Source organism: Crocuta crocuta, unplaced genomic scaffold (assembly GCF_008692635.1).
Source record: "Crocuta crocuta isolate KB4526 unplaced genomic scaffold, BGI_CrCroc_1.0 scaffold1758, whole genome shotgun sequence".
Classification (NCBI taxonomy): domain Eukaryota; kingdom Metazoa; phylum Chordata; class Mammalia; order Carnivora; family Hyaenidae; genus Crocuta; species Crocuta crocuta.
The window spans coordinates 342,191-370,140 of record NW_027531929.1 but is presented as its reverse complement, the minus strand read 5'-3'; the positions used below and the strand labels follow the sequence as shown (position 1 = coordinate 370,140).

The following is a 27,950-nucleotide window of genomic DNA, read 5'->3' as shown; positions in this document are numbered from 1 at the left end:
TGTTAAAAAAAAAAGTGATAAAGTGTCATATCCTTTAGTAAAAAATATATACCGGAAATTGCACAAATACACACACACACACACACAAAGTCCCCTTCTCTTTCTCTCTCATGCATGGAAAAATGATTAAAATATTAATAACAGTCATCTCTGGTGAAATTTTAGGTCTGTACTTTCGTTCTTCATAGTTTTCTGTCCTGTTGGAATGCCCTACAATAAGAACGTAGTATCTTAACAAAGAGAACAGAAATAAATTAAACACCAATTTATCAAGGGTGTAAATAGGAAATTGCTTAAAAATAGAATTTTGTACGAAGAATATGATCTATGAACACAGCTGGATAAAAATACATGGGAAAAAAGACTGAATGAAAACATATCACATTATCAACGATCATTTTTCTCTACGGGCTACAGTGACTTCTGTCTTTTCTGCCTTTCGTATGCTTTCTCAATTCCTAGAAAGCAAATCAATCTTTACTTAAAGAAATTCAAGTATTAAACCACTCTCACCCTCATTTCAAAATATCATCAGTAAAAGTGCTTTGCTGAAGACCCGGGGGTAATGACCTACCCGGAATAAGAGCTGTGCTGATAAGGATATCCACCTCCCTGCACTGTTGAGCGAAGAGCTTCATCTCAGCTTCGATGAACTCTTTGGACATCTCTTTTGCATATCCTCCTTGTCCCTCACCAGATTCCTTCAAGTCCACCTCCAAGGGCTCAGCACCAAGAGACTTGAACTGCTCCAAAGCTGCAGCTCTGGGGATTATTGAAGGGAAAGCAGTGGTTATTTCAGGCCCTTAAAGAAATCAAGATCATTATTTACACATATATATTTGGGGGCTGGGTTTTTTTTTTTTAAGAAATTCCAGTTAGCTAACATACAGTATAATATCAGCTGCAGGTGTATAATACAGTGATTCAACATTTCCATAGAACACCCTGTGCTCATCACAAAAAGTGCACTTCCTAATCCCCATTACCCATTTCACCCATCCCCCCACCCACCTCCCCTCTGGTAACCATCAGTTTGTTTTCTACAGTTAACAGCCTGTTTCTTGGTTTGCCCCTCCCTCTCTCTCTTTTTTCCCTTCACTTGTTTTGTTTCTTAAATTCCACATAGGAGTAAAATCATATGGTATTTGTCTTTCTCTGACTTCTTTCATTTAGCTTAATACAGCTCCATCCATATTGTTGCAAATGGCAAGATTTCATTCGTTTTATGGCTGAATAATATTCCATTGTACACATATACCAGATCTTCTTTATCCATTCATTAGTCAGAGGGCACTTGGGCTGTTTCCATAATTTGGCTATTGTGAATAATGCTGTTATAAACATCAGGTGCATGTATCCCTTTGAATTAGTATTTTTATATTCTCTGAGTAGATACCTAGTCATGCAATTGCTGGATCATAGGGTAGTTCTATTTTTAACTTTTTGAGGAACCTCCATACTATTCCAGAGTGGCTGCACCAGTTTGCATTCCCACCAACAGTGTAAGAGGGTTCCTTTTTCTTCACATCCTTGCCAACACCCATTGCTTCTTGTGCTGTTGGTTTTAGCCATTCTGACAGATGTAAGGTGGTATCTCATTATAGTTTTGATTTGTGTTTCCCTGTATTTCTCAATGCTGTTGAGCCTCTTTTCAGGTGTCTGTTGGCCATCTGCATGTCTTCTTTGGAAAAATGTCTGTTCATGTCTTTTGCTCAGTTTTTAACTGGATTATTTGGTTTTGGGTGTTGAGTTTTAAGAATGAACTGTATATCTTCAAAACGAGATTTTCTTTTGATATATCTGACTGGACTATTTCAATTATTTCCGGGAGCGCATATCACTTCTATAACTTTGTTTCTGGAAAAATAAAAATTATAGGGAATTCCAACTTCTACTTAGTTCAGTTACAAAAGGAATTTCACTATTGATAACTCCAATAATCAATTATGTTTCTTGGGTCTCCACTGTCAATGATGACGTGAGTTCTGACCTACATTAAGATTTGACTTCATCCCAATCACTCAGGTTGAGATCTGCATTCATAAATGTTCTGTCGCATGGGGACTTTTCTCACATAATGGACTCTAAGAAATATTTTAACAAAGTGATTTTTGTTCCCAGTCTTTACTAAATTGTGTTTGAAAAAAGCAACCTATAAATGGTATATGTTAAAATATGAACAGCCAACACATTTAAATTATACAAAAATACATTCAGTTTAAAAAAATAAACTCTAGCCATGCACCGTGTACTGGTTGGAAAACCAGAGCCAACGAAGATTTCAGCTCTGCGGTGGAAAGTATGTTTAACTTACCAACCCCTATCTCACTAGAGTGAATCCCCTAATGACAGCGACCCCTTCTAAGACCCGCTGAATTACAATCTCCAGGGGACAGGCCAGAAGCTATATTTGTAGCAAGAGCTGCAGGTAATTCTGGCCATTAGGAAAGTTTGGGAAACTGTGGCCTGAGGCCATTAGTCCCAAGCAACTGTCATGGTCAGAGAGGGGACACAAAGGGTAGGACATGATTGAGCAAGAGGTTCTCACCCTTTCTGCTGGCTTGAACAAGGAAGCTTGTAGTCCAGATTGCCCTGGGAGGCCAACTTGTGACATAGGGAAATTGGCCAAAGCTAAGTAAGGACAGCCGAGAGGACAGAAAGAACCCGGTCCTGGACAGCACCAATGAGCTGCTGACTCGAGTGTGAAAAGGGGACTCCTTCCCATGGATTTTCATTTAAAAGAGCTAATACATTTACTTAAGAGTTTAAGCCAGTTTAAGTTGGTGTTTTCTATCCCTTACAGCCAAAGGGATATTGCTGTTTACAAAGTTTTAGAAATATCTACAAGTTTTAATGAAATAAGATGAATTTACAGTGACATACATATATGTGTATGTGAGTGATCACAATTTCATTCAAAGGGTACCTGCATAAATATCTATAAGAAATTATACCAAAAGAAATCATTAGCAATTGTATCTAGCTGGTAGAATTATACAAGGTATATTTATTTTCTTCTTTATATTTCTCTGCATTTTTCAATAATGGACATGTGTAATCAAAAACATAAATGCTATGTTAGAATCTTTGTGATCAAAATAATTATCACTTAAAATTATTATAAGGTATCAAAATGTAAGACATGAATATTTTTTACCCCAAAATTTCAGTTCTAGGAATTTATCCTAAGGAAATAATGAGATATCTCTAAATACGTATGTTCTTACATATACATATATACAGTATTGTGTATACATAGTGAAAATGTCCATTATAGAGGACTAATTAGTCACTCTACTTCCACACAGTGGAATCCTATGCAGCCATTAAATATGTTTATGGGTAAGTAAAGATCTTCACAATCAACTGTTAATTAAAAACAAAGCCAGTTAAAATAGTACTATTAGTAAAATTACATTTTAAAAAATATTTTTCAATATTTATTTATTTCTGGGAGAAAGAGACAGAGACAGAGCATGAGCAGGGGAGGGGCAGAAAGCAAGGGAGACACAGAATCCAAAGCAGGCTCCAGGCTTCAAGCTATCAGCACAGAGCATGATGCAGGGATTAAACTCATGAACTACAAGATCATGACCTGAGCTGAAGTCAGACACCCAACCGAATGAGCCACCCAGGCGCCAGTCTATGTCTGGAGACAGAGAATCTTAAGCAGGCTCCATACCCAGTGCAGAGCCAGCAGGGCTTGATCTCACAGCCTTGAGATCATGACCTGAGCCAAAAACAAGAATCAGACGCTTAACTAATTGAGCCACCCAGGTGCCCTGAGTGTTTGTAAAGAAAAATTAAACAAAGCACATAGCACAATGCCTGGAAGAGAGTAAGCATTAGTACAGGTGTCTGAAAACTATAGCTCCTGACCTGCCAATTACTTCTGTAAATAAAGCTTTATTGGAACACACACAGACATAAAAAAGAGGAAAAAGTAGAGCTATTATATTTCTAAACTTTGCAACACAGGCATTAGGTAGGATACTTACTATTGTTACCAGAGGAATCTCTTAGTTATTGTTTGAAAAAGTTTAAAAATTATACTCCTTTAGGGGCCCCTGTATGGCTCCGTCGGTTGAGTATCCGACTTCGGCTCGGGTCATGATCTCGCAGTACATGAGTTCAAGCCCTGTGTTGGGCTCTGTGCTGCCAGCTCGGAACCTGGAACTTGCTTTGGATTCTGTGTCTCCCTCTCTCTTTGTTCCTCCCCCACTAGCTCTCTGTCTCTCTCTCTCTCTCAAAAATAAATAAACATTAAAATTTTTTAAAAAATCATGCTTCTTTAGTATTACTGGGCAATGAGTTGTCCTTAAGTTCTTAGGATGTTTATCTGAAGGTATATACTATTCAGTCTTCCAACAAGAATTTATAATCAAGTGTATTTTCTAATACGTTTGAATTTCATATTTATGATACCAACCCATAGTCTCAAAATAGTGACTGAGGTATATATAATCTTTAGAAAAGCATTATATCAGTTCAGCCACATCTTTATTCATTGTGTACTTGAGCTATCCTAGTAAACAGTAAATAAAAATGGAATTAAGCAACAGCTATCCTCTAGCTATCAGATCTGTAAACTATCTAAACCAATGACATCAAAGTAAGAGTAAGTTCTCTGCAGCTGACCCAACACCAAGTTTCAAATCATCTCTAAGCCAAATACACACATTTCCACATTAACGCTGCTGTCGCTACACTGAAAACTTGCACAACCTCCTTTCTCCAGGTTTGGATGTCTTCAAAAATTCACATCAGCAAACATTAAAAATTAAAAGCACAAATGACATGCTTAACTCTGCCTTGCATCCTGGCTACACCAGAAATGCCTTTTCTCATTTCAGCAGGACAGCTTTTTATCAGTACATCACTTCTGTAAACTCCAGGTAATCACTGTAAATCATATTCCGTGGAACATTCCTTAATCCAGAAGTCACATTCTTTCCAACTCTGAATGGTTCCAATTTTTTTTGATCATTCCATATTCAAGCTTGGCAGCAATATTATTCCTCTACTGATCTCAGCTGATAATGAGTAACTATGGGTTTCAACCTCAAAATAGTATTCATACACAAAAGTGATATCAATTCTCAATAAGCATTTAATAAAATCCAGTATCTAATATCTTCTGAAATGAAAAACAATTTTAATCAAACTTTTCTTTAAGGAATTCGATAAAAAGCTGATATGTCTGCTTTAAAGTACTATGCAATGAACACAATTGAGTACTATCACCTAGGGGCTCTACTATTGCCCAATCAGGTTTATTTGCTTCTATCCATAAAATGCAAAGCATACCTCTCACTCCCCTGCTCTCAGTCTCCTATGCTGACTTTTTTCTAAAGTAAACCCTATGCCCCATGTGGGGCTCAAACTCATGACCCCAAGATCAAGAGTCATATTCTCTACTGACTGAGCCAGCCAGGTGCCCCCAAAATATCTCCTATGCCACTCTCTTCAAACTCACAGACACCTTGGTTCATGGCCTTCCTGACTTGGAAACATATTCTGGACAGAAATAGGACACAGCAGAGCAACAAATTACAAACTCAAGATGGGAATAACTATGGTCCAACTGCTAATCCACATAAAGAAACAATATACAAAACTGAATACGAGTCGTTTGTTTTCAATTCTTCTGCTTTTTAAATTATTTCAGTTGTACTGAGTCTGGGTCCTTAAATTTTTTTTCCCCACTAGGTAATATTTTTCCACTTTGAATTAACTTTGAAGAAGTAGAAACATTTTTCAATGTAAAGAGCTTGTAAAGCAGTTTTCAATGCACAACTTTCATTTATAAATTCTAAAGAATGAATAATATCCACCTGACACAAAATGTTTTTACCTTAACAGCCATCACTTGTAGAGCACATACCTGGTGTCAAATCCCCGAACAATAGCACCCATCGACTTTGCTGCACCTGCAGAAGCCAGCCCAGCAACACCACCACCGACTATCAGAATCTAGGGGAAAAGACAGAACAGTATTTTTTTTTAATGCTTATTCATTTTTGAAAGAGAGAGAAACAGGGTGCGAGTGGGGGAGGGGCAGAGAGAGAGGGAGACACAGAAACTGAAGCAGGCTCCGGGCTCTGAGCTGTCAGCACAGAGCCCGACATGGGGCTTGAACCCACGAACTGTGAGATCATGACTTGAGCCAAAGTTGGACGCTTAACTGGCTCAGCCATCCAGGTGCCCTGTATGTTTTAAATAAAGTTCATTATCAACTGGTTATAAAAAATCATCAGCTAATAATTATCAGCTCCTGGTACACAGCACCCAATTATACACCAGCTGGTGCCGGCGGTGGCAATCAGCCCTCAATAAATATACTGAGTGGATAGACAACGTTTTATCTGAACCACCACTGTTTTTAAAAATTTATCAAGGGAACAACTTCTGGCAAAGGCCCACAACCTTCACTCAAAAGCCTGACAACGAGCATCTTGGTGTGGAAGCCAGATACAGCACAGTGGGGATTACACATGTTAAAGATTAACAGGTCTTGAGACGCCTGACTGGCTCAGTCAGTTAAGCGTCAGACTCTTGATTCTGGCTCAGGTCATGATCCCAGAGTCATGGCATCAAGCCCTGTGTCTGGCTCCACACTGAGCACAGAGCCTAAGATTCTCTCTCTCCGTCTGCACTTCTTTTTTCTGCTCGCACATATGCTCTCTCTCCCTCTCTAAAATAAACAAGAAATTTTTTTAATAAAGTAATCTTTAAAGAAAAAGAGATTAACAGATCTTCCTCAGTGTGTAAAAGCTATCTATACTGAAATAAACTCTCAGCACAGCATTCTAGCTATCTCTCCTCTCACAAATTTTAAGTTCCTCTATGTTCACAAAATATCAAAATAACTTTCAAAGATGGATACAACTTTGATAAAATATCTACCTTCTATATTGAGCTCAAATGCTTCTGAAAGAACAGCAGGTGACCAACTACCTAATTTTGTTTTTTTTTTTTTTAATGTTTTTATTTATTTCTAGGAGAGAGAGAGAGACAGTGTGAGCAGGGGAGGGTCAGAGAGAGAGGGAGTCACAGACTGAAACAGGCTCCAGGCTCTGAGCTGGCAGTCAGCACAGAGCCCGACGCAGGGCTCGAACCCACGAACCGTGAGATCATGACCCAAGCGAAAGTCGGACGCTTAACCGACTAAGCCACCCAGGCGCCCCTAATTTTGAACCAATCTGAGTGACCAAAGCAACATAACTAACGTCCCTAACCATGGAAGAGTCAGAGCCAAGAAAACCAAAGAATTCCTCAGAAACAAGAGTCCCCCAGCCTTCTAAGAAACACAATAAGAGCAGTGTTGTCTGCAGTCTGGTATGGGCCTTCCAGAGAAAAGTTCTATTATACTTCCCATCAACTGAAGCAACTCCTTATTGCTGTAAAAAAAAAAAAAAAAAAAAGAAAAAGAAAAGAAAAAAAGGGAAAAAAAAGCCACCCACAGGAAACAGTGAAGCTTATAAATTCCCACCTACCCATCATGCCCACATCTCCTTCCACCTCTTTCAGAAGGCTAGTCAAGGGGTGCCTGGGTGGTTCAGTCAGCTAAGCATCCAACTTCAGCTCAGGGCATGGTCTCATGGTTCATGAGTTCAAGCCCCACTTCAGGACTCTCCCCCTCTCTCTGCTGTCACTCACATGCACACTCTCTCTCTCAAAGAAAAAAAAAAGACTTATGTCTTTAAAAAATAAATAAAAGGGCTAGTCAACCATGCTCCAGTGACCTCTAAGCAGTGTCTCTGAGATCACGTAAATTGATCTAGATGGGGATGGTTGCGGGAAAGGGGTTAGGCTACAGGAAAGCAAGCAAAGAAGGACCACAGGGAACAAGCTGGCTCTGGGCTCCAAGGCACCAACCCTGCTCCACACAATGAAAATATGAAATGAAAATAAAATAAGCAAAAATCACAGGACTAGACCAAGTTATCCTGAGGCAAGAAATAACAAAAGACCGGGGCGCCTGGGTGGCTTAGTCGGTTAAGCGTCCGACTTTCGCTTGGGTCATGATCTCGCGGTTCGTGGGTTTGAGCCCCCCATCGGGCTCAGTGCTGGCAGCCAGCTCAGAGCCTGGAGCCTGTTTCAGAGTCTGTATCTCCCTCTCTCTCTGACCCTCCCGTGTTCACGCTGTCTCTCTCTCTCTCCTAGAAATAAATAAAACATTTAAAAAAAAAAAAGAAATAACAAAAGACCTCATAATTTAAAAGGCAGAATCACACAATAATAAAGCCAGGTAGATCTGACAACAGGAATTTACTCTTTCTCTCCAGGATGGGGTAAAGAAAAAGACACAGAAATTAAGAGTCAGAGTCAAATCCTGACTCAGCTACCAACTAGTTCTGGGTAACTCTGAGAAGCTGCTTAGTATCTGCAATAACACAGTCAAAAAAACCTTCCCAGAGGGCAGTTACATTAAATGATGGGATATAAAGCACTGACTGCTAACTGGCACAACATAGACATCGACTCAACAAATAGGGGAAAGTTCATGGGAAAGGAATGATCTTTAGGAATGTTCTTAATTTCCAGTTAACCTGTTCCTCCAGCTGACCTCCCCATCTCAGTTAAGGGCACTAACTGTACAACACAACTGTTCAAGCCAAAACAGGGAGGTCATCCTGAATCCTCCCTTTGCACATTCCCACCTCCAATCCCTCAGCAAGCACTCCTGGAGTGCTACCAAAGATCTACCAATCCAGCCCCTTTTCTACACCTCTATTGCCACTACCTTCCCAGGGCACTGGGATTCAGCAATCGATTCTGAACATCGAGCCCCGCACTGTGCCTGGGATTCTCCCCCTTCCCCTGCCCATCCCTTGCACCTGCATACTCGCACATGCTCTCAATCTCTCTTTCAAATAAACTTTAAAAATAAAAAAAATAAAATATAATAAAAACCAGCATTCAACTTCTGGCAACCATAAATGCCAGACCATTCTCATGATCCTGACAGAGGGGTCAAAACGTCATCACTTCAGGGGCACCTGGCTGGCTCACCTGGAAGAGTACGTCACTCTTGGTCTCAGAGTTATGAGTTCGAACCCTACGTTGAGTGTAGAGATTACTTAAATAAAATACACTTAACAAAAAAGAAAAACCATCACCATGTCACATAGCACATCTCTGCTGTTTGCTAACTTCTTTGTTATGTATTCTGGCCTCCACTTGGAGCACTTCCATTTTCTTCACCTGGCCTGTTTTTAAAGGAGTATGTTTCTCAAATCTGTTAGTATCTTTTCTCTTTTTTTTTCCCATTTTTTTCTAGGGGATTAATTTCATGTGAGTTCTTGGTTTATATAACAAAGTACATAAGAGCAGGAAGCACTGAGTAAACCTGCCTACAGGCAGAGTATACTCTTTAGGTAGATGAACAACATTTAAAGTCCTATTTCCTAGCATGTTCCTAGACAACATGCTTCTACGGTCATTTAGTGTATGCATGTTGAAGGGTCATAATACAATCTATTCTTTTACCTAGCCACCCCCACCTCTCATCAACTGCTCCTCTGCCTTCAATTTAGATTAAAGAAACCACACCCCTTCCCTCTGCCAAATACCCGGATGACACCACCTCCCTTTTTCCGTCCTCTTGACCCATATTTGAAAAAAAGTGAAAGGGCGCTTGGGTAGCTCGGTCAGTTAAGTGTCCAACTCTTGATCTTGGCTCAGGTTGTGATCTCATGTTCGTGGGATGGAGCTCCATATTAGCCTCCACGCTATCAGCTGGGAATCTGCGTGTGATTCTCTCTCTCCCTCTCTCTCTCTGCCCAGTGAAAAAAACTAAGACAATATTTTCTATGAACATAATGTCACAATTGGGAAATCAAGAATCTGCTAAACTAAGACAATCTTTTCTATGAACCAAGCGTCACAACATTGGGAAATCAAGAATCTACTGAATGGTATCTCGAAGCTTTTTCAAACATTAGTAAAAAAACACCCTACATACACAGAACAAGTTATCCAAAACCCCTTTAAGAGTTCAAGTTAATATGTAAAAAAACAAACAAACAAAAAACTAGAACTTCCAGAAATGTCCAAATTCTTTTTTGTCAAGCAATCATAAGCAGCTTTGGGGCTCTCCCATATATTTGTACTCTGAACATACACAGGGTCATCAGTGTGAAGTTAACACAGAACAAAACTTTTAAAATAGCTGTATTTTAGTACTACACATATCCTTACCTTTAAATAATTCATACTATGAAAAAACGTTAAATGTTTAACCTACCTTAGCTGGAGGAACTTTTCCAGCAGCTGTGATCTGACCAGTAAAAAACCGTCCAAAATGATTTGCTGCTAGTACAACAGCTTTGTAACTGAAAAAAATAATTATTTCCATAAAATGAAAGAGCTTAGACTCATATATTATCATAAGTCACCAAAGAAGCTTTAACAGTCAAAGATAATCACTAACCTTTAAATTGTACCTACTGTGTGTCAAAAACTGTTCTCAGTGCCACATGTATACCTACTCCTTTAATCTCCTCAACAATCCTAAGGATGGGTACAGTTATTACCTTCATTTTAGAGGTGAGTAAACAGAGACACAAAGAGAGGAAGGGGCTTGCTAATCACTCGGCTAGTAAATGACAGATCCAGAAGCCTAACCCTGGCTTCCTGCCTGCACAGGCACACTCTTACCCACAATGCTCCATGGCCTCTTCGGAATAAACACTGCAGATCAGTTGGTGTAAAAAAAGAAATGAAGGAAAGACCAAAAAAATGCTAACAATGGTTTTCTTTCAGTGCTGAAACTACAGCTACTTCAGACTTTCTGTTTTACTTTATTGTCCAAATTTTCTTTAATGATTATACAGTATTTATGTAATAAGAGAAAACTTTAAAATGAAAAAGAAATGAGATATAGCAATATACTTGTACATAATAAAACTCTAACCTCAGAACAAAAACAAAACAAAACAAAAAAAACCAACTTCCCTTGGGGCATCTGGGAGGCTCAGTTGGTTAAGCATCCAACTTTAGCTCAGGTCATGACTCGCAGTTCAGTTCATGAGTTCAAATCCACGCTGATGGTGCAGAGCCTGCTTGGGATTCTGTCTCTCTGCACCTACCCTACTGGTGCATGCTCTCTCTCAAAATAAATAAATAAAATTTAAAAAAACACACTTCCCTTGATCGCTAAGAGTTGAAAACATGGAATTTTGAGACACAGTGATCTCAGTGCAGGGCCCACTTCTGCCACTAACAGGCTTTGTGAGCTTGGGTAAATTTCTATAAGTCTCTAACTTTCAGTTTCCTCATCTATAGAGTGGGGGACAAAAAGAGCATCTCTTAGTGCTATTATGATGACTCAGTGAGACAATGTAATTAAAATTACAATGCAACTATTTAATAAGATAAACCGCTGGCTGACAATAAAAACTTTCCCAGATCATATTTTTTCCCTGACCATATTTTTTATAAATTAATACTTGATATAATAATTAAAGCAAAAGCATATAATGGTAACCACTACTACTTTAAATCATATTATAGCAGAAAAGCAATATTTTAGAGATCACATTACTTATTAGTCTTACTTCTGAACCCAAGTGACAGAAATTTCAAAAAGTAAACATGATAAAGATTCAAAGGCCACCGTATGAAATTTTGGAACTAATGTTTTAAAAGAGTCAGCTGCTATTCTGAAACAAATAACAAAAATGAGATGGTTTACACAGGAATGTGCAAGAAAACGTTGATAGTGGGGAGAAAGTGATAACAGTTTGCCTTTTATTGATGACAACAAAAAAGCTCAGCATGCACATGAATAAACTGGAAGGAGCGTGTCTTCACTGTAATACGGCTGTGTGTGTGAGTTAGATAAGGATTTATCACATACTGTGTGGATAAGTATCCTCAAAGATACACCACCAACTATGCCCTTGGCATATATCAGCTGGGGACGTAAGACAGCAATTCTTTAAACTGTGTCCCATAGATTCCCAAAGGTTCAAATTCCAGGCAACTCTGGGGCCTTACTGGGTGGGGTAGAGAACAAACATGTTTCTGGACACCCCTCCGTCCCTCAATTCAACCAAGGCCACTCTGCTCTTACTGCATTTGTTTATATTGCCTCATAATATGTCATTTGCTCAAAAGACTCTACGGTTGAAAAGCACTGAGCTGGAACTTTGATAAACTTTCAGATTATGCATTTCACAAGACAAAATCAACAGCAGTCTCCAAAGATCACACTGTATATTTTCTATAGAAAACATTTAAGTCCTGGGACACTTGAATGGCTCATTCAGTTAGGCATCCAACTCTTGGTTTCCACTCAGGTCATGGTCTCACAGTTCATGAGTTTGAGCCCCACGTCAGGCTCCTGGCTGACAGTGCAGAGACTGCTGGGGATTCTCTCTCTCTGCCCCTCCCCTGCACTCGCTCACTCTCTCAAAATAAATAAACTTTTTTTTTTTTAAAAAAAGAAAATCGTTAGGTCCCACGATACATAATGTAACTTTTCTACAAACAAAATAATATGGCAAGAATTTATTTTGTCCTTTGGTGTATACTTTCTATCACAAAAAATATCTTCAAACCAACCATTTGCTATATTATAGTAAGGATAACAAAACGTGTTAACTTGTCCTTTTTGTTTTCCGCTTTTCTATCAAAAATGAAACCCAAAGTAGAATCTATTTGATGTATCGGCCTTTCTGATAGGCGACACCTAAGCTATAAAACCTATGAAAACCTTCAGCTCATGTGTCAGGCCATAAAAGGCTTCATCCATGTTAGTCTCTCTTTCATGCACTGTTTGATTCTTTTAACGATTCTCATTTCTTGATACCTCATTCATATTAGCAGATTGCCACTACTAGTAGTTTTCATGCTTAAAATCGGATTCAACCGTCTCTTAAGAAGTTGATTTCCTAAATGCGGCAAAGGCAGTGCTAAGAGGAAAGTACATTGCTCTCCNAAAAAAAAAAAAAAAAGAAGTTGATTTCCTAAGCATCTTTGATTTCCAGACTTTTCCCACTCTCTGGGCAGAGTCAGCAACCCGATGCACTCCCATAGCTCTTCCCATCCCTGCTGGGCAGAGGTGACTGCTCAGTCAGAGCCATGTTCCTCAGAGCAGAAGGGGCCTGAGATTCCTCTCAGCACAGCTCTCCGGGCAGGAGACTGGGAACGCAGCAGTGACAGGCAAAGGTAAGAGGATGTAGTTAGCCCTCAGTTATCAATATGTGTATTTTTGGGTTTTTTAAATAATTTTTAAAAAATTTTTTAATGTTTATTTATTTTTGAGAGACAGAGACAGAGTATGAGTGGGGACGGTGGGGGGGGGAGGCGCGGACAGAGAGAGGAGGACACAGGATCCGAAGCAGGCTCCAGGCCCTGAGCTGTCAGCACAGAGCCTGATGTAGAGCTCAAACTCATGAACAGTGAGATCATGACCTGAGCTGAAGATGGACACTTAGCAGACAGACTGAGCCACCCAGGTGCCCCCTATTAATATGTGTTTTGACACCATATGGAACTTTGTCAGAGAGAAATTTTCCCTATTCACTGAATATTTTATGAGTTTACCTAAGCAAAACTTAATTAAAATGGTAAATGCTAATATGTATCTGTCAGGTCAAACCATATGAAACTGCCAATATCTGACCATTTTTGACCTGTAAAAACAGCAATTTATGTTAACTAAACTAATTGTGGCAATCATTTCACAATATACTGATATATCAAATCATTATGTTTATACTTTGAATTTATACAATGTTATGTGTCAATTATATCTCAAATAAAATTTGAAAGAAGTAGTGGGGCGCCTGAGTGGCTCAGTCAGTTAAGTGTCCCACCTTAGCTCACATCATGATCTCACAGTTCGTGGGTTCAAGCCCTGCATCAGGGTCGTGGGTTCAAGCCCTGCTCAGGGCCCAGAGCCTGCTTCAGATTCCGTGTCTCCGTCTCTCTGTCCCTCCCCGTCTCTCTGTCTCTCTCTTTCTCAAAAATAAACATCAAATAAAAATTTTAAAAAAAGAGGTAGCAATTTCTACCTAATATATACATGTATACACACGTATACACACATATATGCAAGACAGTCTATTCCTCATACAAATAATTTCACAATCATTTGCTCTGGTGAAAGGAAATAAGACTTCTAACCATGAAGAGTGGAATATGAAGAGTCATTTCCTATAACTATGAAATAATAAATTGAGCCTTAAAAAATAAGGGCATTCACGGGGCACCTGGGTGGCTCAGTTAGTTGAGCATTCCCACTTGGGCTCAGGTCATGATCTCGGCGTTCATGAGTTCAAGCCCCGCATCGGGCTCTGTGCTGACAGCTCAGAGCCTGGAGCCGGCATCAGATACTGTGTCCCCTCACTCTCTACCCTTTCCCCGCTTGTGCTTTCTCTCTCTCTCAAAAATAAATAAGCATTGAAAAAATAAAAAAAAATAAGGGCACTCTCAGAAAGTTGTAATCCCCAACAATTATTACAAGTAAAAGCACGGCAAGACAGAAGGGCCACAAAGAACATGTTTCTAGAGTACCACTGAGCTTTGTTCAACCAAAATGGAAAGGAATCAACATACCCAGCAATGTTGGCCATGGAGCTTAGTGCGTCATATCCCTGAGCAATCGTGACTCTTGGAACCTGGTCCATTGCCAAAACTGTAGTTTTTCTTTTAGAAAGTTTATCTAGCAAGTCTGGATTTTGGGCTGGGTAAATAAAGCTAATCAATGTTCCCGATGTCTTTAAAAGGTCGGCTTCATGAACACCTAATATTGGATTAACCATGGGGGCTCGCACCTGAGGGAAAAAAGACAAGTCACTGATTAATAATGTAAATAACTTTATGGTATTTTTAAGTAAACAGGACAATTTAAATAACACGCCATGACTGAAATAATCATCCAGAAGTAATCTTTCAGCAAAAGATTTCATACTAAATTTGTAAACAAGGTAAGAAGTACCAAGATCTTTGCCATCTGTCCTCTTGACTGATGACCAACCTAGGAACTGATTTGAGTATAGAGCATGCTATCATTCTGGAAGGTCCTCCCTGGCCCCACCCAAAATTTTATTTTTAAGTAATCTCTACACCCAACATGGGGCTCAAACTCACAAACCCCAAATCAAGAGTTGCATACTCTAGCAACTAAGCCAGCCAGGTGCCCCTCTTCTGGTAAGAGTAAGATAGAGATTAGAATAAACAGGCAGGGAGTTTTTGTCCTGTGTCCAAAGACTCAATTCTTAAAATTTTGGCAAGCACAAACATTTGGAGTGGTAAGTTAAAAACATTATAAACTAAAATCTCCACTGTCATATGTATAGATGTATGTCACCTTTAAATTCCAGGTGCATATTTATAGATGGACACGATGCAAACTAGGAGCCTTGACAAACTGGGTTTGAGTAAAAATCTATGATATATCTGTTATATGAAGAAGCAGCAAGTAAGTCAATAAATACACACACTGTATGTTTGAAAGTTTCAGATTTAAAGCCAGAACTTTTAAATTCCATTTAAAAAGGTATTTTAAAAGGTGGTTTTTGTTTTGTTTTTCATTTCTTATAGCCATTTTTAGGGACCTTAATGACCTCAATGTCATTAAGGCTCATAATATGGCTTACCACTGCCAGCTTTTCCTAAGTTTCTGCAGAAACGCGTTCAGGTAAGCAGATTCATTTGTGGGCTTTTAAGGTGTGTTTTATATCCAGGTTTAAAATCGACCTTCAATTAACATGTATCACATCCTTAGCTCTTAGTTCACAGTAGCACTTTTAGGCAAGTAAGCCCAGAAAACAAGCACTTTCTGGCAAATAAGCCCAGAAAACAATAGCTCAGGGACTTAAATTTTTAAAGGAAACAGAAACACAAACACTGGGTCAATGATTTCAATTCATTAGAATGTCATCTCATTCACCTAGGAAACAGCTCTATTTGTTACTGCCATTTAAGTTGTTGATCTGGTGATGCATATGATTTTAATTAAGGTTCTGGATTTGAAGACTCTCTAGGGGCGCCTGGGTGGCTCAGTTGGTTAAGCATCCAACTTCGGCTCAAGTCATGATCCCGCGGTTCAGGGGTTTGAGTCCCACATCGGGCTCTCTGCTGACAGCTCAGAGCCTGGAGCCTGTTTCAGATTCTGTGTCTCCCTCTCTCTCTGCCCCTCCCCCTCTTTTTCCCTCCCTCCCTCTCTCTCTCTAAAATAAACTTTAAAAACAAAAAGATTCTCTGGCAAGGTCTATTTTTCCTCATTGAGAATCTACAATAGATTTAATAAAAATTAGAGGTCAACTTTCAATTAATTCTAGTGGCCCCTACCAGACGCTCAGCTGAGACTGTTGGCATCTGAGTGAGTTAAGTCAATAGAACTTTTTCCTCAATGTGCTTTTTGGATCACTAGTTCCCCAGGATATTAACAGGCTTGACTCAAAAATAGGTCTCGAGGTCAAGTAGTTTACTAATGCAAGTATAAAGCTATCTGAGTTACTAGATCATAAGATTTCTCAGTGCTTGTAACATGCTCGTATACACTGCAGATCTCTAAAAACAAAGCATTTCTAAAACGTATGTGCATCCTACTAACCCTCTATTGTGGGACATCTCAAAAGGTTTTGATCCCTAAAGCATTATATTGGAATGGATCATGCTCATTTTTCTATTGACCCTAAGCTCTTTTACTAGACTGAGTTATATCACCTAGTATCTATACACCTAAACACTTAAAAAGTTTTAGCTAGGGGCACCTGGGTGGCTTAGTCAGTTAAGTGTCCGAGTTTGGCTCAGGTCATGATCTTGCGGTTCGGGGACTGAGCCCCCATGTCGGCTCTGTACTGACAGCTCAGAGCCTGGAGCCTGTTTCAGTTTGTGTCTCCCTCTCTCCCTCTGCCCCTCCTCTGCTCACACTGTCTCCATCAAAAATGAATAAACATTAAAAAAAAATTAAAAATTTTTTTAAAAATGAAAGTTTTAGCTAAATTACAACTTACTTACATATCATACATTTCACTATTAATTTCTATACCAAAAAATTGTTCTGCATCTGCAAAGATCACTAAAGACTCTACCAAGTTATTCAGTAGAATTTATGTAGGAATAAAAAGCAAACAACAATTATGTGATTGATACCCCTTAGAAATTAACACACACAGGGGCGCCTAGGAGGCTCAGTCAGTTAGGCGTCTGACTTTGGCTCAGGTCATGATCTTATAGTTTGTGGGTTCGAGCCCCGCATCAGGCTCTGTGCTGACAGCTAGCTCAGAGCCTGGAGCCTGCTTTGGATTCTGTGTCTCCCTCTCTCTCTGACCCTCCCCTGCTCACGCTGTCTCTCTCTCTCTCTCTCTCTCTCACAAAAAAAAATAAAATAAAGAAATTAACACACACTAAAAGAAAGCCGGTCTTTCCCGTACAAGTGAGGAGCTTATTTAGCCTAATAATCATGCTTCTACAATCCCCATGCCTCTTTGTCTTGGCTGCAGAAAGCTTAGGATTTAAACTAATGCTCCTCCCTAGTAACTATCTAAGGTACACCTGTGATAGTCTTGTCCTTTCTCTGATTTTTTCTTCCTTCAGATCTTCTGTCTGAAGTTCTTCAGCACATAGATTTCTATTATATATTAAGACCTTTCATTAAAGTAGGTAAGGCTGTCTCTACTCAGCCTAGTGCTGGTTTCTCCAGGGCAGCTCTGCCCTCTCTAGAAATAGTAGTTAGGTCAGTTAAATCACTGTTCCTTCTACATATCAGAAGATCACTGTACATTCAGTCCTAGGAGGAGTCCCATGACCTTTTTCCATTCCTGTAGCAGTTAAATATTCACCTGTGGGTATTCTCGATATGTATGAACCATGAAGTGCAAATTCTCCCTATACAATTAGAAAGGAATTTCCATATGAAAAATCTAAAAAGGAAGATCAGTTTTTCTCCTCTCATGGTTAAACAAAGATCACGTTACCTGATAAAAGTTCTATCGGACTATGAAGAATATTCACAACATGAACCATTTCTCTCAGAAAAGGCAGTATTTGAAAATATGAGGAGCTATAACAATAGAGAGAGTAAGTTTTCTATGAAAACTTTTTAAAAAGCCAGCATGCCATAAATGAGGGGTGGAAAGGAATAATTACTTTGACCACCAAATCAGAAGCCAGCACTTCCTTCGCTCCTTGGATCTGGGCACCTGCTGCTCTGTAGTGATCATCAGAAAACTTAGAAGCTTCGCCAGCACCCGATTCCACGACAACACTAAAACCCTGCTTGACCAAGGCTTGAACACCAGCCGGAGACAATGCCACCCGTTTCTCATTTTGGAAAATCTCCTTGGGGACGCCAACAGTCAACTGCTTATATGGAATTCCTACAAAAGGAAAGAAAGAGAGAAGGGAAGAAAGAAATGGAGAAAGAAAGAGAGAAAGGGAGAAAAAGAGAGAAAGAAAAGGAGAGAAGGAAAGAAAGGGAGAAAGGGAGAGGAGAAAGGGAGAAAGAAAGAAAGAAAGAAAGAAAGAGAAGGAAAGGGATACAGGGAGAGTGAGGAAGAGAGAAAAAGAGAAAAGGGGAGAGAGAGAAAGAAAAAAATTAACTCCGTAAAAAACAACAACATAAAAAACGTTTTAATAACAGAGTTCAAAAAATGAAAATGGGCAGTCTGTTCAAAATATACTGCACATACAAGTTACTGCTCAAAACAATATTCCTGATTCATAATCATAACTGAGTTTTTTGGATAGATAATGGGAAATATTTATCCCTACTCTCTTAAATTTCATATATTTCATTTAACCAAATGGCTCTTTTCAAGGCACATAACTAGATTATTCTTAGGGAAAAAAATGGGTTGAGAGATCAGTCAATATGCTAACTCCAGTCTTCAAACTAATCCTCTGGTTTTTATGGTCTCCTCATCCTCACCGTGAAGGAAGACAGAACTAATTAGCTGCTTTGAAGAACAACCTATACCCGACCCTTTGCTGGCTACACTCAAAATTTTCTTCCTGGCAATATGGCCACAGGCAATTCCTCATAGATTTCCAAGTGTTGTTCCTGAGACCCTACATTCTTGGCCACAGCGGATAAGACGAAGAATCAACAGCTGGGTCAAAGATAATAGTCTACAGGCCAGACAGCCCCTGAGATGACTTACACAGAAACTGCCCAAGGACACTCTATGTTGGCCAGTGACAACCCAACCCACTCAGGTACTCTTTCAGAGTGTCTTAATAGGACACCCACAGAAAGGGACGGGGGAGTAAACAGTACAAAAGTTATTTGTAAGCAGCCATGAGGTAAAAGGTAGACCACAGGGAGGCCTACAGCAACAGTAGTAGAAACATCAGTAGTGGAGATACAAAGAGGGAAGATGAGCCGTGGCTATGAAATCCAGAACACCATTCCACTTTTCCAAGTAGATGAGGGCTCTCCTGGGCTTCTGTACTTCCCAAGAATACAAGCAAAGAAACCCTCACCACAAAATAGAACCTTGATGTGATCCTGTTCCTTGCAACTCAAAAGAGCCTGTATAATATACATAAAGTATTTATAAATGGTTCTGAACAGCTTTAGCTAAAGTACATTAGTTTCTTCTGTTGTTTTACTCAACATTTGGGCATAAATAGATTTTTCTTTTAAATAAAAATCTGCTTCTATATGTCATACCAAAGTTTAGGAAATCTACTGTAGCAACCTAAACTCTGAATACACGTAATAAAAAAATCAAATTACTTTTACAGAGGAACAATATAGAGGCCTTAGAGAAATTAAGTTAACCTAAAAATACCTGCATTTGAACACAGTCTTAGACCCCACACTCATTAGCAGTAATAACTAAAAGTAAGCCAAAGACAAACCTAAGGTGAACCTTAACCTCTACTTGAAGGAGAGGGAGGAAATAATAGAAAGCTGGAAAATATTTCAGATTGATGTGCAAAATTAAATCATATAAACATCTGGAGTTCACTTATCTGACAGTCTCAAATTATGTAGGCCCTATCTACCATAAGTCAAGGAAGCTACCAAAGACAAATGAAGTCCCATCCAACAGGTTTAGGAGCCAACTTGAAAGGCCAAATGTGAAACAATTTTGAGTATGAAAAAGAATTATTAATTGAATGTAATAAAACACATCCAAAAATGTTAAAATGCATGAGTTCATTATGATCCTCAAAAAATAAATATTTTTTAAAAGCTTCACTGGCCAATTTTAGCAGGTGTGTGATAAGCAGAATAATGATCTCCCATAGAGGCCCACAGTTCTAATCCTCAGAACCTGTGAATATGTTGGGATACATGGCAAAGGAGAATGAAGGTAGCAGATGGAATTAAAGTTGCTAATCAAATGACCTTGAAATAAGGATTAGCCTGGATTATATGGGTGGGCCCACTGTATTCACAAGGGTCCTTAAATGTGGGAGAAGGCAGAAGAGCCAGAGTGAAATAGTGGTCTGAAGATGCTATGTTGCTGGCTTTGAAGATGGAAGAGGGGCCACAAGCCAAAGAACACAAGCAGTTTCCAAAAGCTGGACAAGGGAAGGAAACCAACCACCCTAAAGCCTCTAGAAGGAATAGAGACAGCCCCGCCTATAGCTTGATTGTGAACCTGGTGAGAGTCATTCTGGACTTTGGCCTCCAGAAGTGTAAGATAATAAATTTGTCTAGTATGAAGTTGTGTTCCCTGTTACAGCTGAAATAGAAAACTACTACTTAAGGAAACCAAGAGATTATTACCAAAACTAGTAAAGAATAGGACAGAATGAAACATTTATCCCACCTTACCACTACAACCTCAGGGTAACTATATAATAGAGGGAAAGATTTTCTTTACAGAAAAATTCTAGCTAATAAATGAATATAAAATGATAGAGTGTCACCATTTTAACCCCGCCCCATAAAACCATGGATTTAATTAGTGATCACTGAATGGCTGCTATAGCCTTTGAATGAAAAACCGATAAGAACTTCATGATGGATGGATACCAACATCTAAATTCACTGATTAGTTTTCCTGGTGAAATGCAATAGGTAATACATAGCATCCACCTATGAAGCATTCTTGCCGAAAAAAGGAAACCTGAGTCTAACCAAGCCTCTAGGTCTAGCTAAATGGTGCAGAAAATATAAGGAAGAGAGAAACTGGTTAAATAATTCCAAGGGAATTCAGTCAGCCAAACCCAGAATCTGAAAAATTCTCAGGAAAACAACTACATTCTTCAAGAAATAAATTAAAAAGAAAAAAAGAGGGGCCCCTGGGTGGCTCAGTCGGTTAAGCGGCTGACTTCAGCTCAGGTCATGATCTCAAGGTTTGTGAGTTCAAGCCCCGCCTCAGGCTCTGTGCTCACAGCTCAGAGCCTGGAGCGTCCTTCAGATTCTGTGTCTCTCCTTCTCTCTGTTCCTTTCATGTTCATGCTCTGTCTCTCAATAATAAATAAAAATGTTAAAAAAAATTTTTTAGTAAAAGAGGGGCACAGAGATCAAAAATATGCAAATACAACATGTGGACCCTGTTTGGATCATTATTTGGGTAAGTCAACTGTAAAAAAAAAAAAAACTGAAAAAATATGAATACTGACTGGAATTACTTTTCATTCTTTGCAATGTGGTAATGAAATTGTGGTTATATATTTTTAAATAGAATCCTTATCTTTTAGAGATAAAAAGTAATTATCTGGGAAATAGTCAAGAACTACAAATTAAATGAAAACTCTCCCTCATGGTCAATATAGAGACCTTGATGTCCACACTTTACTCACAAGGACGATTCTCATGGCCTCAATGCAGTTACTTACTTTTATTTTAGACACAATTTTATCATGCTTGGATAGTCTGGTTTTCTAGAACACCTGAAATAAAAATCTGAAGATAAAGTTGAGGGCTCTCAGGGGCAGGTACCCTGCCAACAGTCACTTGCCACATGAGAACAAGAAAAGAGGCTGTGAAAGCTATTAAAGACAAACATAAAAACTCAAAAAGCATAGCAGTGTAGGGATTCTGATTGCACAGAGGCCTGCAAGCTTGAATTAAAAAGAAAATCATGAGACACTCTTGAATGCCGGAAACAAACTGAGGCCTGATGGGGTGGGGGGGGGGGGGGGGAAGGGGAGATGGGCATGGAGGAGGGCACTAGTGGGGATGAGCACTGGGTGTTATGTGGGAACCAACTTGACAATAAACTATTAAAAAAAAGAAGAAGAAGGGCATTACTCTATGCAGCAAAGACTTCTAGTTGCCCCCAAGGTACCTGTCCTTGTCTTCCACCTGAGTGACAGAATGCCAATTTTAGTTGAGTATGTCACCATCTGGAACAAAAGACCTCTTTTGTGTCCAAGTCTCCCTTACAGCTACCTAACTGCCACCTGTCTGAGTTTTTGCCAATGAGGTACACGGTGCTAAGAGGGTCTTTGCACAAAATGCCTAATAAAGGGATCTCACTCAGCTTGGGAAGCCCATGTTTCACCGCTCCTTCTGACCTGCACACGAGAACAGAAGCAAGTTGGGACCCTAGCGGGGAACGCCTTGTCGGCTCCTCAAAGACGTCAGCTCTTCCTCTGCATGAGCTAGGACACCAGTGGCAAATTTTGAGTAGAAGAGTGACATGATCTTTCATTTTAAAAAGATGATGTTTTCATGTCTAGAACAGACTGTAGCGGGGACAGAGGCAGCAAGCATAGAGAGCATTTAGAAGACTAGCACAACAGTCCAGGGGACAGATGACGGTGGCTCGGAACAAGACAGTAACAGCAGCGATGGTGAGAACAGACCTTGGATACAAGGCAGAGCTGACCCATACCTACTATGAAGATCCAATATGACTCCAGGGTTTCTGACCTCAGTGACTGAGATGATGCTGGCATTCACTAAATGGAGAAGCAGTACTACAGATTATACACTCAGTATACAGATTATACACTACGGACTAATTAATACAGTTAGTTGCTAATTTCTGAGCACAGATGAGCCCTATGTATGGTACAATCTCTCAATAAAGACAAGGAAAGAGGAAGAGGTGCTGGGAGAAGTGGCTACTATGAGCCCTAGTTTCCTGGGTACAACTCAACTGGTTTATCATTTCTCTTGTCCTGTTTTATTTTCTTCTCTATTAGCACTGGCAGTCAGAAACTTCTGTACATGGAAAATATTTTTAACAGCAGTCATTAGGGTTTTTTTTTTTAATGAAAAATGACTCACAAACACCAAGCTATAAAACTGCATCGCTTTTCTTTTTATCAAGCAGCAGGAGATCCATTAGCTCCTACAACTTGAAGGTTTGATCTGGATACACTGAAGTGAGATGTTACCTGGTTTTGCAGGGGCTTTACACCACTGTGCCTGATGAGTATGAAACGTTCGTAAAAAATTCTTCTTCCCAGGTGTAACCTTACAGGACCCCAAACTGCTACGTAAAGGACACGAACAGCCAGTCACCACGGTTTTCAGTAGGTTCGCCATGTTCATATGAGCTCCCAACTTCCTGAATCCCAAATTTCCTTGAGGGTAAATCACTAAGAGGAAAGAAAATGAAATATTTATATGCCGAAAAAAAACATACTTTGTTATTGGAACATCAGAAACATTTTTTTTTAAATACTAATTCAAAGAGCTTGGAATATAACAGTTGTATGTGGGCATCTACAGTGAATTTTTTTTTGCCAAGTCCTTTACTTACAGAAGATGCTTCAAAAGTTTGTTTCCAATTCAGATATTTAAAACTTGGAATCCATTCCCACACTTAAATTGTGCTTATAAACTCACTATTCAATTCCAAGCCTTGATCACCTAAGTCTAATTGATCCTTAAGGTAGCTGGGAAGCTAAAAAAAAGAAAATTGCTACAGAGTCCAATCACATCTTACATTAAAGTTATCTTCTAAGTCTGCATGCATGGCAAAAATTGCATAATCACCCTTGAATTTCCCTTAAATTTATAATACTGTACAGTACAGTAGCAATCTGTTTAGCTACCATGTTGTACAGAAAACACTGGCAACCTATTCCATGCAGCAAGATGCTTATCCTGAAAGACCCCCTGAATTGAGACTGAGTGAACATGAGATTCGTGTCTGCCAAGTACACATCTCAAGAAAATTAAGCATGGGTGGGATATGACTCCAATTTTAAAAAAGAAAAATGTCATTATTACAGAGGTTTGTGCTTGTAAGATACGGGTGTAACTAGGAACTCTTCCATCAGGGGTTCTCACAAGTGGCCACTTTGTACCAGCTCTAACTGGGTTGGATGGTGTCACTGACCTTTGCTGTTAATGACCTAAGCTTCAGTGGCAATCTCCATTGCAAATCCTCACAGGTGCATGGAAGGTATGCCCACCATGCCCTAGATTCTCAATGCTTCCCCACCCTTGTTTTCTTTCCTTCAAAATTGGGAAGAAGCAGAAGATCTGGAACTCTATCAGTCAAACTCCGCTAACTCTACCAACTACACTTTTAGGCTCTGCCCCATCATGTGGGCCCTCAGGGGGCGCAGCACCCAATCCCAGCAGTTTCCATAAACATTGTTCCGGTCTCCAGAGGAAGAATGTTCTAGTTTACTCACTGCTGCCTCAACTCCTTGAAGCAACTTCTTACAAATACTAGAAAACAACACTGGGGATGAAATCCTTAATCCAGATGGTGCTTACTCTTAAAATGACCTTTAATTCAACAAACACATATAGAGGGCTGAGTCTCAGAGTCACAGTCATTAGAAGCATCTGTGGAATCAATCTGGAATAGATCACATGCTTTGAGATAAGAAAAGTCAACACGCAATAACACTACAAAGCAGAGCAAGACAAGTCCAAAGTTCTTCAAGCGATCAAAGAAGGAGATTGTGTCCTCCTAAAGGGCTCAGAAAAAGAAAAGAAACACATCTGAGATAAAGAGAGTAACATGAAAAAAAAGCTAAGGAAGAGGAGGTATGCAAGATGGGTTCAGGAATGCAATCAAAAATGTATTTGAATAATCGTTTGCACTTGAATAGGTTTTTGTATTTTTCAGTGTTTCCACATATGTCATTTCATTTCAATCACAACCACCCCTGAGTCCCATAAATACTCTTCTCATTTATTCGTGGGTCACTTCTAGGGTTGTTCATGGCTGAAAACAGAGAGCAAACAATTTCGAAATTCAGCCACATATTCAAACTATTCACTGAATCTATGCCAACAACCAAGGGAGATACAAAGATATATAAAACGTAATTCTTGGCTTGGGGGAGATTTGGCTTACCGTTACCAATGACCTAGTCTTATCCCCATCTCCCTACTCACCCTAGTTTCTCTTCTTGGACCATCCCAGCTCCCCAACAACCACCATTCCCATGGGGCTGATGAGGTTTACCCAGACCTCATCAGGGAGAGAACAAAGCAAGGTATAACAGAGCCCGTGTATGGTCTAAGTTGGCCATTCACTCTCTGTTTGACCTGAATCTCTCTGCACCTCAGTCTGCTAATATATAAAAGCACAGGAAAGTTTGTTTGTAGGGCCCCATTAGGCTCTAAAACTTTTATAATTAGATAAGATTTTACAATGCTTTAAAGCAGAAGTCCTATTTTCAGGCAATCTGGAAAATACTGCCGGGCTTACTTGGAAAATGGTAATTTGATGTTGAACAGATCCCTGACATCAGATGGCAATTCAGGCAGAGGCTTCAGAGGCCAATTTTGTCCTAAAATTTCAATTAATTCAAGTTATAAACATATAGGACAGTGATCAGAAAGTCATTGATTGGTAGGACACCTGGGTGGCTCAGTCAGTTAAGTGTCTGCCTTCAGCTCAGGCCACAATCTCACATTCCATGAGTTCGAACCCCACATCAGCTCTCTACCATCAGCACAGAGCCTGCTTCAGATCCTCTGCCCCCTCTCTCTCTGCCCCCACTTCCTCTCTCTGCTCTTGGGTGGCTCAGTCAATTAAGTGTCTGACTTCAGCTCTGGTCATGCTCTCATAGCTCGTGAGTTCAAGCTTGGTGTCAGGTCTATGCTGACAGCTCAGAACCTGTAGCCTGCTTCAGATTCTGTTTCCCTCTTTCTTTGCCCCTCCCCTGCTCACACTGTGTGTGTGTGTGTGTGTGTGTGTGTTTGTGTGTCCTTCATAAATAAACATTAAAGAATAAATAAACTTAAAAAAAAAACAATGTTTAAGAAAGTAGTTTATGTCAAGAACATAGTCCCTATTACTAAGCCTAAATTAAATACAAATGACCCTGAAATATATTCAGAGAATATCTAAACTGTGTTGTCACAGACAGGTACTTATTTACACAAAAGACAGTATTCGACCTTAACTGTCACATTTTTCCATATCATTATTTTAAAGCTCTCTGCTATTTCATTATTCATGTGCTTCTATGGCTTTGAAGCTATAGGAGAAAGCTTTACAACTCAAAACTGAAAAAAAACCAATTTAGTATACCATTCATACAGCAGTAAGTTATTTGGGCAACTATCTCCCCTAAATAGATATTAAAATTCTTGAGGGCAAGCATGTCAGAGTGAGGGCAGCCTAGAGGCTAACAAGGTGAACCGTGGTTTGCAAGCCCTCATTCTGCAATTTATTAGCTGTGTCCTTGGCAAGTAAGGCACTTAGCTTCTCTGAACCTGATTTTTTCATCTTTAAAATGGGGATAATAATAATAATAGCACCTGTGTTATAGGGTTGTTGTGAGGATTAAAAGGACACAGTATCTTTATTGCTATCACTACTAGCTTTGGTTATTACCTCTGGCCCGGTGCTTTGCACAAAAGAGGAAAACAACAAGTATTTTTTAACTGAATGAATAAATAACTAGGACTGGGAACCTGAAACCTGGGTATCTATGAAAACACATTCTGCAGAGTTTCAGGAAATTTCCTTTAAAAATGAAATGCTGTGTAGCCTGTGGACGACTGATTCCATCAGCAAAGGTAAACAGCCTATGCACACTGCTGATAAAAAAGTAATCCTAGGGTGCCTGGGTGGCTCAGTCGGTTAAGCGTCCGACTTCAGCTCAGGTCATGATCTCACGGTTTGGGGGTTCGAGCCCCACGTCAGGCTCTATGCTGACATCTAGCTCAGAGCCTGGAGCCTGTTTCAGATTCTACATCTCCCTCTCTCTCTGTCCCTCCCCTGCTCATGCTCTCTCTCTCTCTCTCTCAGAAATAAATAAAAAATTTTAAAAAGTAATCCTAAACTGTCCATTTAATAATTTTTTTAAAGCCAGGTTTGCAAATAAAAGGTGTGCAGCAGAGAAGAGGGGAGTATTTTTTTCTTCTTTATTTTTATAGTTTCAAATGTTTATTTAAATTCCAGTTAGTTAACATATAGTGCAATATTAGTTTCAGGAGTAAAATTTAGTGATTCATCACTTACATACAACGCCCAGTGCTCACCACAAGTGCCCTCCTTAATCCCCATCACCCATTTAACCCATCCCCCCTCCAGCAACCCTCAGTTTGTTCTCTATACTTAATAACCCAGTTAAGAAATGGGCAGAAGTGGGACGCATGGGTGGCTCAGTTGGCCAAGCAAGGGGTTCCTGGTTTTGGTTCAGGTCATGAGTTGGAGCCCCAGCACGAGATCTGCTTGGGATTCTCTCTCTCTCTCTCTGCCACTCCCCTGCTCGGTCTCTCAAAATAAATAAATAAACTTTTTTTTAAAATTTATTTCTAGGAGAGAGAGAGAGAGAGAGAGACAGTGTGAGCAGGGGAGGGTCAGAGAGAGAGGGAGTCACAGACTGAAACAGGCTCCAGGCTCTGAGCTGGCAGTCAGCACAGAGCCTGACGCGGGGGCTCGAACCCACGAACCGCGAGATCATGACCCAAACGAAAGTCGGACGCTTAACCGACTAAGCCACCCAGGCGCCCCAATAAACATTTTTAAAAATGAGTAGAAGGCATAAACATTTTTGAAGAGGGAAGCACTTTAATAAAAATATGCAAATCCCATGGTAATAGAGTCTGGCCTAAAAGACTCCTTACAAAGAGATCCCTTTAGGACTACTCTGCA

At 39.7% G+C, this 27,950-nt stretch overlaps 1 protein-coding gene and 1 non-coding gene across 2 annotated transcripts in view; both read right to left on the bottom strand.

The window, feature by feature from the left end:
- Window positions 1-515: 515 nt before the first annotated feature.
- Window positions 516-27,950, bottom strand: part of LOC144240639 (NAD(P) transhydrogenase, mitochondrial-like) — a 28,404-nt gene continuing 969 nt past the window's right edge. The window contains exons 2-7 of the mRNA XM_077774997.1: window positions 23,269-23,472; window positions 18,109-18,338; window positions 14,569-14,786; window positions 10,250-10,337; window positions 5,885-5,973; window positions 516-762 (exon numbers count right to left, since the gene is read on the bottom strand). Of these exons, the coding sequence (XP_077631123.1) occupies window positions 516-762; window positions 5,885-5,973; window positions 10,250-10,337; window positions 14,569-14,786; window positions 18,109-18,338; window positions 23,269-23,425 (1,029 nt within the window). The 5' untranslated portion in view covers window positions 23,426-23,472. The remainder of the gene's footprint in view (window positions 763-5,884; window positions 5,974-10,249; window positions 10,338-14,568; window positions 14,787-18,108; window positions 18,339-23,268; window positions 23,473-27,950) is intronic.
- On the bottom strand, window positions 15,548-15,676 carry LOC144240648 (small nucleolar RNA SNORA33). Its single transcript, XR_013337786.1, has one exon. It is a non-coding gene; the product is annotated as a small nucleolar RNA SNORA33 (small nucleolar RNA).